The sequence below is a fragment of the Phascolarctos cinereus genome, unplaced genomic scaffold, assembly GCF_003287225.1.
Source record: "Phascolarctos cinereus isolate Bilbo 61053 unplaced genomic scaffold, phaCin_HiC Scaffold_7;HRSCAF=346, whole genome shotgun sequence".
In the NCBI taxonomy this organism is placed as follows: Eukaryota; Metazoa; Chordata; class Mammalia; order Diprotodontia; family Phascolarctidae; genus Phascolarctos; species Phascolarctos cinereus.
Window position 1 is genome coordinate 80,927,958 of NW_027556180.1, and position 13,634 is coordinate 80,941,591.

The following is a 13,634-nucleotide window of genomic DNA, read 5'->3' on the forward strand; positions in this document are numbered from 1 at the left end:
CTGAATCACTGAAAAAAGACTATAACTTTGCATTAGCAACAAATTCCCAGGCATGTGGATGCCTCTACTATCATCAAGGATCCCATGCCAGTCCCACCCAGAAACAGGATTTGCAGGTCTCCTTGTCCTAGAATCTATAGCCCTAATCTACTCACTGTGCTTAGAGGCCACATGAACACCAAGGATCACACCCCTCCTATTCCTCCTTTCCCAATTATGGTCTAAAATTGAGAAGGGGAGAGGTAATTAATCCCATCTCTTTTATGGATAGGAAATATCTTTGTTCTAGATTTTGTTGAGGCTACATTTACCCTGCTGTGTCAATCACCACAAAAATGACGCACACAGTCCTTCCTTTTCATCCACTGACCTATGATTGGATTTGGAAACCTAAATCAATTGTCACTAACTAATTTTCTCTTCTTCACTAAACCACATAAATATAGCAAAGATGCCTCAGCCTCGTATAACCATAAAGCAGCTAAACACCAGGCTTCCTCCAGGACCTAGGATACCACAATTTAATTTAGAAAGTAGGGCCTCAGGCACCAGACCTAACAAGAAGGCAAGTAAATGCTCCACATGAAGGATATCTTCTAACTATATATACAAGGCAAAGGCCCTAGAATTTGAACATGAGTTCAATCAGGACCCTAAGGACCTGATCAACAGTTCTTACAGGAAAGATCTCCTTTTAATCTTGGTATCTGAGTGAACAAAATTAATACCATTCTCTTTATGACAGAACTGTTAAAACCACAGGATGACAGATTTAGAGATAGGAAGAACATCAGAGGCCATCTATTCAATTTCCTCATTTGAAGAAATTAACTCAGTGTGTTAAAGTGATTTCCAGGATCAAGCAGGTGGTAGGTGGCAGAACCGAATTTGAACCCACAACATGAACCAAATTCAATGCTCTTTCTAAGGCACTATATATATATATCCTCTCAGGATATAGGTCCAATCAAATGGTGCTTCTTAGTCCAATAATTATTGAACTACAATGTAGTTCTTTAACATTCTCTGTGCTTCAAGGTTCCCAGTAGCCTAGACAAAAACTACCTTCTCCTACTACTACTTCAAGTTCTCATACCCATCCCCCTCACTCCTACCCTGGCCAAGTCTCTATCCTGCTTGTGTCCATCAGAACTATCCTATCTTTAACTTCCCTTCATTTTAAGGGATACACTCCTCCTATCTACTGGCACACAAAGAAACTTGGCTTCTCCCAGAAGACACCAAATTTCTACTGATGCTCTTCAGTGCTGAGTACCTTTTCTCATGGCCTCCATCACATTAGGAAAGGAAGAGAAAGAAGTATATATACTCCATGACCCTTGCTGGTATTCCTTAACCCTCCCTTAGCCACCATCACTTAGCAACCTTCCTTCTTTTGCTACTCATTTCACATATCTGTATCAACATACCCAAGACTCTGTGGTAGTTATCCATTAAGCCCTAGGTCATTATTTCTCCTTCCTCAAGGAACTGGTATTTGCAATAAATGAATGAACCCAAAGGTTCTGTGCATTTTTCTCACCGAAACTCTTGTCCTTTAGGATTTCAAGTATTCTTATCTACTACCTCCAAGCTTTTACAAGCTACCATTCCTCAGTATACTTGGAAGGCATTTCCTCTTTAAGTAGGCTTCCTAGAATCCTTAGCTTCCTTCAAAGCTTAGTTCAGGTACTATTAGTGCCCTCTCCCAACTGAAATTAAGTTATATTTAGTTATCTTTGTATATGGCATATTCTCCAGCAGAATATAAGATCTTTGAGAGTAAGGATTATTTTCCATTTTGTCTTTTTATCCACATTGTGCCTTGCAAATATAGCAGGTTAAAGTTTAATAAATGTTTCTAGGTTTCAATCAAAAACTTAAATTTGGAAAAGCCCTTAAAGTTCATCCCTACCAATATGGAAATGCCTTCTTTCTTTGATAGAAGTGATCTAGTCTCTAATTGAATACTTTTACTCCCTCAGAAACTTTTTGCTTTATTAGTATTCTTGAAAAATGTTTAAATAAATTACTAAATGGGTTAATGACTAAAAATCAAACTTCAAGGGAACGTTCCCTTAAGAATAAATTTAACTAAATAATAGCAATTAAGCAATAAAGCAACATCTCTGTAAAACTGGGACTATCTTTCTTATACATAAGGCTCATTTTTATAACATGTACAAAAATAACTCAACAATTAATTATTAAATCCTACTAGTGGAGGATACAAATACAAAAGTAAACAGTCCTGGCCGTCAAGGAGCTTATATTCTTTTTTAGGAGATGCAACATGTTTACAGATGAGTAATTGTAATGGGTGCTGATCAGATAAGTAAATATGGGTTCCATGATTAAGTGGAATAATGGTGGGAATAATTAGTGGGGGAATCAAGAAAGGAATCTTGAAAATGGCAATTAAGATAAGCTCTGAAAAAGGTTAAAAAAAGGCAGAAGTGAGAGGGGAAAGCACTTAGGCACAAGGGAAGGCCTATGCTGTCATGAAAGTGAGAGATATGTGTATGGATAGCATTAGGCCACTTTGGTGGAATGGTAGGGTTCCTAAAAGGGAGTGATAGGCCTGGAAGATAAGCTGAAGCCAATTTGTGAAGGATTTTAAATACCAAATGGAAAAGTTGTATTTTATCCTAATGGCAATGGAAAACAAAAACGCTTCATGAACAAGAATGATATGATTGGACCTATGCTTTACTTCCAGCAATATAACAACTTCATGAGGACCGGAAAGGGGATAAGTTGGATATTGGGAGGCAGACTAGTATAATAATCTAGGGCCTAGAGGTAGTAGAGGACCTAGTCTTGGATTTACATCAATTACATACTTACTCTGCCAATTGGAATAATAATATAGTTTAAGATTAAAAAAAAATTCTGTTATGTGGGAAAATTCTATATTTGCTAAGAAATGCATTTTCCCAGGGCCATGGAGGAACTGGTATAGAATCAAACTAGGTAAAACACACTCAGTAACATTCTAGACTGCTTCAGTGACTTTAGAAAATTAGGGACAGAAAAGTACTCACAAGAAGCAAAAGAATCCAAGAAAGATTTGGAGTAGTGACCGATGAATATTTAAGAAAGTGATATAAGATTGGTCTTTTGAAAAAAGAAGGGGGGGAGGCTAGATATTTCTGTGCCTTTTGATACTAATATGCAAATTATTTGAGAAATAGTGCATACCAATAAAGTTTTCATTTCTGAGTCAACAGTTAAAGTGTTTCTGGCTAACGTGCCACAGTTTCGGAAACACTAGAGTGCTGTAGCTGTCATCTTTTTCAGTAAATGGTAAATCTAGACTTACCCACATAGTGGTCCTGATGGTACTCTTGCAAGTCAGGGTCTCTGAACTCTAATATTTTCTTAGTCAATTCCATTTGATTCTTATGCGATCCTTGACAATTCTTTTCACCAACCTAAAAATGTCTCTATAGTTTTTGTTGGATGATGCGTTCTGTGCTTTCATCCTAGAATGCAGTGTGGTTCCTGGTTAAATGACCATGGTCAGAATATATATCATTTGCAAAGTCAGCTATTGATAAAATAAAATTCTGACAAAAAATATGAAGTGAACTCAACAGAAATGAACCAAACAGACATATGAAGGAACCACAAAAAATTGGCTATCACTGATAATAAATTAAACTGATATAATATAGTAATATTAATCTTTGTGATTATATAACACTTTCTTAAGGTACTTCAATTAACTTTTAAAAATCGTTTTCCTGTAATCCTCACATACCTCTGGAAAGCAAAGGAAATCTATAATAAAAGGTCATTTTCTGACAAGAAATGTTACATTTTATATTTAAGGGTACAAAGGGTGTTCATTTGGCCCAAGGCTGATCATGAAAGGGTTGGGGCAGCATTCCTTAAGACAAAGCTTAGAGAGTCACTCTGAAAAGCCTTTGCACTTGGTTTTCCTCGCCTTTCTCATTCATATTGGATGCCAGTTTCTCCAAACACCTTAGAAATTATTAAATATATTCACCTATCCTTAGAGACATGGCTATGTGTGTGCAGTGTCGAAAGTAAAGAATATTGAGTTTACTGTGTTTTTTCCCAAGGGGAAGAAGTCTACTTTTAAAAATATAAAGAAGACTGATTTTTCATGGGTGTAGTTATTTGTAGGACCATTTTAAGAAGTTGATATCATTCCTGACCATTACTCAATCAATATTCTAAAGCATTCCATAGCTACTTGAGATTTATTGTATGATTATGAAGTGAACTCAAGTAATTTCTAGTAAGTATAAAATGCTAAAGAATCTATAGTCTCTACCTAAGGTAACAAAACAAATTAATTTTCTTCTAAAGACTCTGAAAACTTTTTGCCTCATAAACAGCATGACTAATAACATGAAACAGTACTTTAAGAATAAAGGAAACACAAACATCCAAAATCCAGTCTTTTATTGTTAAATCAAATCTGTGATTTTTCTCAATAGATTTGGTTAGAATAAATTGATTCATAGTTTAAAACACTGCAGGTTCCAAAACCTTAATTTCTGGGTATGCTCACTGATAAATACTTGGGTAATCCAGTGGGAAAATCCCATGTCTACTGAAACTGTCTTCTCATTTTTTATTTCTCTAATTATGGCTGTCAGTGATAGCAACATCTATCTAAACTGCAAACCTAACATTTGGTATATCCAGGTAATGCTTTAAATTGATATGGTACCATTTGGGCAATTTTTCTAGGAAGAAATTCTGTTCCAATTTTTTTGTACCTTCAAAGACAAAACAAAATTTCCAGAATTCAAACCAAACCAACAAATATTTATTGATAAATTACTTGTTATATATGAGGCACAACTACACATTCCAGCAGAGATTTTGTGCCTGTCCTCAATGATCTTAAATTTGTAAAGCAGAAGCCAACACTAAATAATGAGAAGAATTTGGAAACAGAGGGAAGAAAAAAATCAATAATCCTTCAAAGGCTAGATTTTTAAAAAAATTTATTTGAAGTAAAACAGCTATAAATGTAGCATTCATTAAGACCCCAAATAGGGGAAATGCCAGGTAGTGTTAATTGAACAACTTTTTTGTGAGCTAGAAGTCAGTTTCGAAATGTACAGAGGTAACAAAAGAAATTTGAAAGTAAGATGTTAAGACAGCAAAAATTTCAAGAAGAGAGCATAAAAAAAGCTTACAAATTAAACAGGCCAGAAAAATTAATAAATATTAGCTTAGAAGTATAAGCAACTGAAATCATTAAGAATTTTAAGACAAAACTGAAAAATAAGGGAGTAGAAAAAAGTAAATTAAAGGAAGAAACAAGGCATGAATCAACTTAAGGCAGTGGTCTTGGACATACATGACTAGGAAGTAATGAGTAGGCTGGTTCCAAAGACAAAATACACAAAAGTAAATCCCATAATTTATAAGCCACATATTAATATATTCATGAAAAAAGGAAGATTAAAATATGACACCACAATAAATTTAAGATCATTTCCTAAAGAAATTTTAATAAATCCTATCTTGCATTCAGAACTGTGTGTGCATTTTTGTTTTCATGAGAAACAAAAAGGAGTTAAATGTTCTATATTTGAAATATACGAAAGACCTGCAATTTCCACCACTCTTTCCTTTTATTTAAAAAAAAATCTATACAGTCAGCTCAATGGTAGATACGTTTGATGAATTTATCTTAGTTATTTACCAGGCTATTTTTGACAAAGCCATAGAGGGCATAAAATGGATTCAGGGAGGAGTTGACAGTTTTTGCTCTATAACAGGAAATCAGAAATAAAATTGTGAGGGAGGAAGGAATACTACTGGAAAGGGAAAAAAGAAAAAGTAATCTAAGGAAAAACCAGCGAAGCAGAAGGAGTGGGGGAAGAGGAGAACCAGATGCTATTTTAAACCACCAAGTTAAATTTCTGAATATGTAGTCCTTAGAAGAAACAGAGATTGGTTCCTTATCAACTCTTACATACCTCAGTTTGATCATCTATAAATGAGGGGAGTTGGACTTGTTGGTTCTGAGATCCTATCCAGCTCTAGCCAAGAAAAGCAGGGTCCAAATCCTATCTCTAGTACTGACTAGTTGTATGATTCTGGACAAGTCACTAAACTTTCCTGAGGCCTAGTTTCCTCAACTGTAAAATGAAGGGATCATATAAAATGCACTCAAAGTCCCCTCTAGCTCTAGAATTATGATTCTGTGACTATGATTAATGAAAAGAAACAAAAAAATCAAAAATATTTAGGCTTGCAGGGCTACAGGTTGAAAGCTTAGAGATTATCTACTCCAATACCCTTATTTTAGAAATAAAGAAACTGAGGCCCAGAGAGCTGAAGTGATTTGCTCAAGGTCATAAAGAAGGTAAGTGGCAGAGCTGACATTCAAACCCAGATTCTTTGACTAGAAATTTAGTTCTCCTTCCATGGTCCCTCCTCATTCCATAAGATTGTGTAAATAATGTTAACTTCAATGATCTTTTTTCAGATATGAAAGTACCTTGAAGTTTTCAGAAAACTTTCTCAGTACCTTACCTGTCAGATTTAACTTCTAACACTCTACTACTGTTGCTGCCTTATACAAAATAAGACCCAGAGCAATGAGTTCTACAACTAGCTTTGCCACAGTAAAGCTATGTAACTTTGAACAAGGTATTCAACACTCTGGGTCTCAGTATCCTTGTTTCTAAAATGAGGAAGTTGAAGGAAATAATCTGTAAAAACGCTTCCAGCACTAAAATTCTATTATTTCATAATTCTTTATCTCTTTTATAGATGAAAATGAGTAACAAAAAAGTCTGTATTTCAGATATTAGGAAAATATAATGAAATGGCTATGGGCAAACTGCATTCAATACAATAAATAGAAGAAAGTATGTTTATACTAAAAAAATTAAAAATTAAATCACAGATGTGTGTGTGTGTGTGTGTGTGTGTGTGTGTGTGTGTGTGTGTGTGTGTATGTCTCAAATGCAAGAAAATACCATGAAATATTTCTGGATGACGTCTATTTTATATATATATATAAAACATTCTATATATATATACACATATACACACACATATATTTACATACACACATACATATACTTACATATGTACTATATACACATAGATACAAGAATACTTCAAGGCACAGCTTGATAAATGTGCTATTATTCTAATATCTAAATGGAGTATTAAATAAGTGACTACCACCCCGTATTTTTCTAAATTGTATTTTATACCAAATTCCCAAAACATTTATATTGGATGTTTTGCAATTTTTAAGTCTTTTCTTGAATGGATTTTAATCTATTTTTCTCCTAATTATTTTTTCTATGTAAGAACGGGAATAGAAATTTCTTACTTTAGGAAACCTCAGATCCCCAGAGTCCTTTACCTCTAAAGGCAACTACTGCTGAGGCCAAAGGCACAGCACTGATGTGTGAATCAATGCCAGATGCCAATTTTATAATGCCTCACATGGCAACAGGATGGAAGATACCCCAATGCAGGATATTTTGAATTGTGAAACCAATCATTGTTACAGCGAGCCATTTATTATGGATAAATGAAATGAAACATTACAAATTACTAACTTCAATTGGGGTGATTTGACTAGGGCAAGAACACTCTATTCTTTTTTTTAAATTATTCCTCTTAGTGTATCTGTATTTTTCACACCATCAATGTTCACAACTCACCATTTTTCCTAAGTTTTTGTTGTTTTTTTTTTTAAGTTACTGGCTCCTTTACTGTCAAACCAACTTTAAAATGTACTTTGGTTGTCATAATTCTCAGATTTCTTGAGCATTCCCAGAAAAGGTTTCTAACATGTACAAAAAATATAGGCAATGTTCAACACACAATAAATTTTGTTATCTGGACATCTCTGAAAACAAAAATTTACCAAGACTTACCCTTCAAATGTCTTTCTTTAAAAAAATAGTACACTGTTAGTCTTTATACTGGTTTTAAAAGAAAATATATAATTATTTCAATGTTTACTTAAATATAGTTGATCTTTATAGAAAAAAAAGTGTTACCCTGATTCAGAGCCCTATTTACATCAAGAACTTAAATGCACAAATGCAAAACAATCTTTTACATCACATGGTCCACGCACTTTGTGTATCTTACCAGAGTTAACAACAGAAAGCTCTATCACGGGACAGGGACGATAGTTAACTAACTATTCATGACAGTGGCACTCAGATTTCTACTATTAAAAGTTATCATGTATATTCTCAACAAAACATACAAAATAATTACACACTCTCTACCAGGATTCACTGTGTTATCTGCAAAAAGGGCAAGAATATATTTTGGCAGAAAAGGCATTTCTTGTATCATACAAAATTTTGCTAGCAATAAATTTCCACATAATATTAATTTTGAGTTAAATTATTATTCTAAAACACTCTTATAATGTATGTAAAGTGCTTTTTAACCAAGCGCTATATAAATGAAAGCTATTATTATTACTAAAATACTAACACAGAATTCTAATCTGTAAAGAAATAATCAATACTGTATCATAACCTCTTATTTTCAACAGTGTTAGACTTAACTACAAGATTATTTTCCAAACTGAGGCTTAGAATGCATTTCTATCCTTTTTTAAGAGTTATTTATCTGCAAAATTTAAAATGTTTGGTCATTTCTGAATTATAAGGAATTCTCCTTCATAGTGGCTATAACAATAATAATACCTTGCACTTATGTAGCGCATTTATTTTCAAAATGCTTTTATATATATTATTCCTTTTTTTTCTTTTAACAAAAGCATGCAGAATTACTATTAAGAGTACTTAATGAAATAATGCATATGCATCACAGACCCCAACCCCATCCCACACCAGGAGTATTTTTACATACCAATAATTTTACTTCCCATCTGTAAAAGGATATGCTTTTCTTCTGAGACCAAAGTTTTATAGGCCATCATGGGCTAGTAGTCCATGGCATTTTGGGCAAAGAAATTAAAACATGTTTTGCACATTTACATATGAGTGTTAGTGTTTTCAAGATATTACCTTTTCTTTAGGTCTTATTTCTTATTCAATGTAAGAATTTGCAAAATATAGTATTACCCCATTGTTACTAAGATCATGTTCTTTGAAACATAGCTGCATACATTAAAAGTATACTGTTAAGTTACCCTACAAAATGAATTAGTCCTATTCCCTAATATTAGTGTTATTGTAAAAGGGACCTACTTCAGAATTTTCATATGCCAGGAAAAACAAATTCTTCAGGCCAAGGTGTCTATTGAATAAAGATATAATAACATTTTAAGTCAACATGGTTATCACAAACCATAAACATTACATTTCTTTTTGCTTTTCTGTGGAGTCACTGCAATCAGCTAACAATTTTAAGAAATATCAATAATGAAAGAATGTAGGTGAGTGTTTATAAAATAGTAGCATTTAAATGTCAATATACTAACTACTATTAGATTTTTTGAAATAGCAAGTTTTTTTATCTGAATTAATAATTAAATCATTTAAGTAATACCGTCTTATGTAAACTTATCAATTAAATCTGATTAGAGCTAAAAAACTAAATAGGCTTGTCATATATTGTTGAAATATGAGAGGCAATGTGTTGTAGGTAATAAAGAGCTGATCTCAGCACAAAGAAAACCTGGACTAAGTCCCATTTCTGACACAAACTATGTAAGCTTGGGTAAATGACTTAAACTTTTAGTGCTCTAGGCAGTACTCTCTAAGACTTTTACTGAGGAGGTGCCTACCTGCACTGCTAGAAGGAGTTTTCTCATCATGGAATTCCCAGCATCAATGACCTCAGTCTCTATCCCTATCTCTAGTTTTGGATAATATAAGGTCATAAGGTAGCCTGAATCTTCATATTTTAATTATATGCCCTTTGTGGTTTTAAGATTTTTGAAAATCAAATGCAATTTTTAATGTGCAAGGAAAAAAAAGGAAAAAAAGCAGAAGCAAGACATAAAGAAACTAGGGGGAAAAAAAGGATTTTCCTCCCACCCACAAACCTAAATTGTTTCTAAATTGTAAAGTCACAAAGATTTGGGCTTTGCTTTTTTCTTGTTGTTTTGTTTTGTTTTTATTTGGTCCAAATGAATGAAATTAGGGCATAAGAGATTTCACATTCAATGGCTAAAAGAACTGCTTGACAATTTTTTGTTAACTGGGAGATTTTGGAACTTCTTTCCATACAGGTCTTTAAAAACAAAGTTAATTTTCATTTGCCTAATACTTTAGTTGAGATTCTACCAACAAGGCAGGGGATACTCTATTTGACATCTCATTGTCCCTTCCAGTCTTATGATTGAACTGTACTTCATTTTCATTTGCTAGTCTCATACTGTACTGACACTGCTCCCAAAGCAGTCCTAAAACACATATAATGTATGTGCAAACAACCACCAATTTGTCATTAAAAATATGACAGCATTTGTTTTACTATATTTCCTGGGCGTCATTTTGACAATTTATTACAATCTGAGGATACGGGAGGTACAATCACAAAGACTGAGAGGGAGAGCATCAAAGTGGGGGCCGATTTTAATATTTTATATTAAATTATAATATTATACAAGATCACAGTTTTTCTGCAGAAAAGGGTGGACAAGTGCATTTAAGTCTAAAAATAAGGCCCTAAGTGCTAAATTCAAACAAATACAAAACTTCTGAAAAAACATTTATAGCAAAACAGTGCAATGTGTACTGTGCCCATATCCCAGCCATGTGAACTGAGTTATTAGCTTATTAATTTAAAATATAATTTAGCTGAGGGTGATGCCTCAACTAGACAGCACAAAAATCTCTAGTTCATTTTCTCATTCAACTTGCCACTGGTTGTTGGCAAGGAAAGAGTTTCTGTGTTAAATAAGGGTGTCCCAGTAGGACAAGATAAAGCAGGTAGTGTAGCAGTTCTAGAAGGCTGTTTTTCTGTGCTAAGAAGTCTTTGATCATCACTCACCTCCCACCTTGTAACTTTGGAAGAAGTCCACTCTGACTGTTCCAGAACAGACTCTGCTGAGGTTCTCTCTGGTGTTTCACTAGCACCTGCTGTGACTGTGGGGTTCAAAAACATTTTCCTGGGTCTTTTCCTCTTCTTTAGCATTTTAAAATCAAGTTTTTGCGTCCTCAGGTACTTTCCCACAATAGTTTTTCTAGCTAGATGTCCACAACCCAAAACAGCAGAATATTTAGAGAGCAAAGGTGATATATACTTTCTTATTATCTCATTCTTTCTGCTCCTAACCCAGGGTATTTGTTTTCCCGAAGTGTTCTTAGTTCTTACTCTAGCAATTCCATGATGGAGAACCATAGGTCCAGAAGCCTTTTTGGAAAAACCTGTGTTCTTACTATTTGCCTCCTTCCTTTTCCAGATTTTCTTTGGATTCTTCTTCACTAGTAGCACACTTCTGATTGACTTTACAGGTGTTTTTGCAACCCTCTGCTTAAATGAAGCTGATCTGGAATAATTTTCTATTTGAACATGCATAGTGTCTAAAGGTGAGACTGCAGACTGCTGATAAGATTCATTTGCAGGGCTATCAACCGAAACTTCATAATCCTCTGAAGAAAAGGAAGGTCCATCCTGCTTTTGACTTAATGTTAAATCATCTCCTTCAGCTGAGGAAAGGGAAGATCCATTCAACTTTTGGCTTGATGTTAAATCATCTCCTTTATCTGGGTCTGAAGTAGAACTATCAAGGTCTAACAAATTAGAAGACTGGCTAGCTGGTAAGCATTCTTTCTGAGAAGCAACACCTTTGTTCAACTTGACATTTAGATTGAGACTTTTAAACAGCTGTCTCACATGGGCAGGTTTTTTACCCTTTTCTCCTAATAAGTCGGTAGGAGTTGTTTTCAGAATTCGATTAGTCACTGGATCATAGTATTTAAAAGAACATCGTTTGTATTTATATTTTATAGAATCGTTATCTACGGAATTGTGGTTTCTTCTCATTTTAAGTTCATCAAGAATTGCCTTATTCTGATTAGTCTCTGGGCAAGAAAGAACATAAACTACTGTTTCAGGTTGCACAGGGCTCAAAATTTTGGTATATGATTCTGGGAGTTTAAGAGTACAAAATCTGGTACTTGTGTTTGGTGTCCTATCATTCTCCAACCAAATACCTGTCTCATTGTCCAACAGCTCTTGCTCACTAAACATGTGTCTTCCAAATACTGAATAGTCTATCACACTTGTCTGAGTCCCATGGCTGACTTTAACAACCTGGCATCGAGAAGCCATGCGCCATGTTCGCTTCTTAGGCCTCTTAGCTGGTGGAGCATTGCATAGCGTATCTGAGGCCTCAGAAAAGTTGTCAAAACTACAAACACTTGCAGTATCATTAAATTCTGGCACTGCATTAGCTGATGTCCCACCTTCTTGCTTATTTTTGCTTGTTTTCTTAGTCTCAGGCTCATCATTAAAGTAACAACGGAAATTCCGGCCTTCCCGGAATTCACGCACCATAGCTTCAATTTTTAAGTCATCTTCATACATTATTTGAGTCCATGTTTTTCCCACAAAGGAAGGAGGCACATGAGGAAGTGCAGGAAGCACTGGCTCATCACAGTGTTCCACTGTATTCACGTTTGCTTGTTGTGTGTCCTCTAAGGAACTAACTTTGAGAACAGAGCTCAAACGGGATTGATAGTTCTCATCTTCCAGGTCAATATGCACCTCTGTCAGAAGGTCTATTTCTTTCACAGCTAATGTATGCTGGTCAGCTACTGATTCAAATGGGGTATCACAATCAAAACTCATTTCAGAATCTGTTGTACTTTCATGATCCAAAATGGCAGATATATTAAAAAAGGAACTCTCCTCCTCTTGGCTGGACTGTATATTGGGCAGAATGACGTCTTCAACGACTTCGTTAACAGGAACTGTACCAATACTGCTCAACTTTGTTTCTGAGTTTTCTCCTAATGTGGGGGTGGACTCAAAGTTTAGTGAGCCACCAGTACCCATACACACAATGCTCAATTTTGTTTCTAAGTTTTCTCCTACTTTGGGAGTTACATCAAAATTTAGTGAGCCAACAGTACCCATACCCACACTGCTCACCATTGTTTCTGAGTTTTCCCTTAGTTTGGGAATTGACTCACAATTTAATGAGTCATTAGTTCCCATACCCATACTGCTCACCATTGTTTCTGAATTCTCTCCTAGTTTGGGAGCTGACTCAAAGGTTAGTGAGCCAACAGTCCCCATACCCATACTGCTCAACTTTGTTTCTGATTTTTCTCCTAGTTTGGGAGTTGACTCAATTAGTAGGTTATCAGTATCCAAATCCATAGAGATCAACCTATTTCTGAATTTTCTCCCATTTTGGGAGTTGACTTAAACTTTGGTGAGCTATCAGTCCCCATGCCCATTTCTAAATTTTCTCCTAAATTGGCAATTGACTCAAAGTTAAATGAGCCATTATCATTCCCTATATCTGTAATTGACAACATTTCTGAGTTTTCTCCTAATTCTGGAGTTGACTCAAAGTTGAAAGAGTCATCAGTACCCATAGGCATACTGTTCAATTTTGTTTCTGAGTTTTCTCCTAATTTGGGAGTTAACTCAAAGTTTATTAAATCATCATTCCCCATATCCATAATGCTGAACACTGTTTCTGAATCTTCTCCTAAAATGTCAGTTGA

General features: G+C 34.8%; 1 protein-coding gene across 1 annotated transcript in view; it reads right to left on the reverse strand.

Annotated features, from left to right (window-relative positions):
- Positions 1–10,415: 10,415 nt before the first annotated feature.
- The window catches only part of ZDBF2 (zinc finger DBF-type containing 2), a 72,273-nt gene continuing 69,054 nt past the window's right edge, over positions 10,416–13,634 (reverse strand). The window contains 1 exon segment of the mRNA XM_078147467.1: positions 10,416–12,908. Within this exon segment, the coding sequence (XP_078003593.1) occupies positions 10,789–12,908 (2,120 nt within the window). The 3' untranslated portion in view covers positions 10,416–10,788.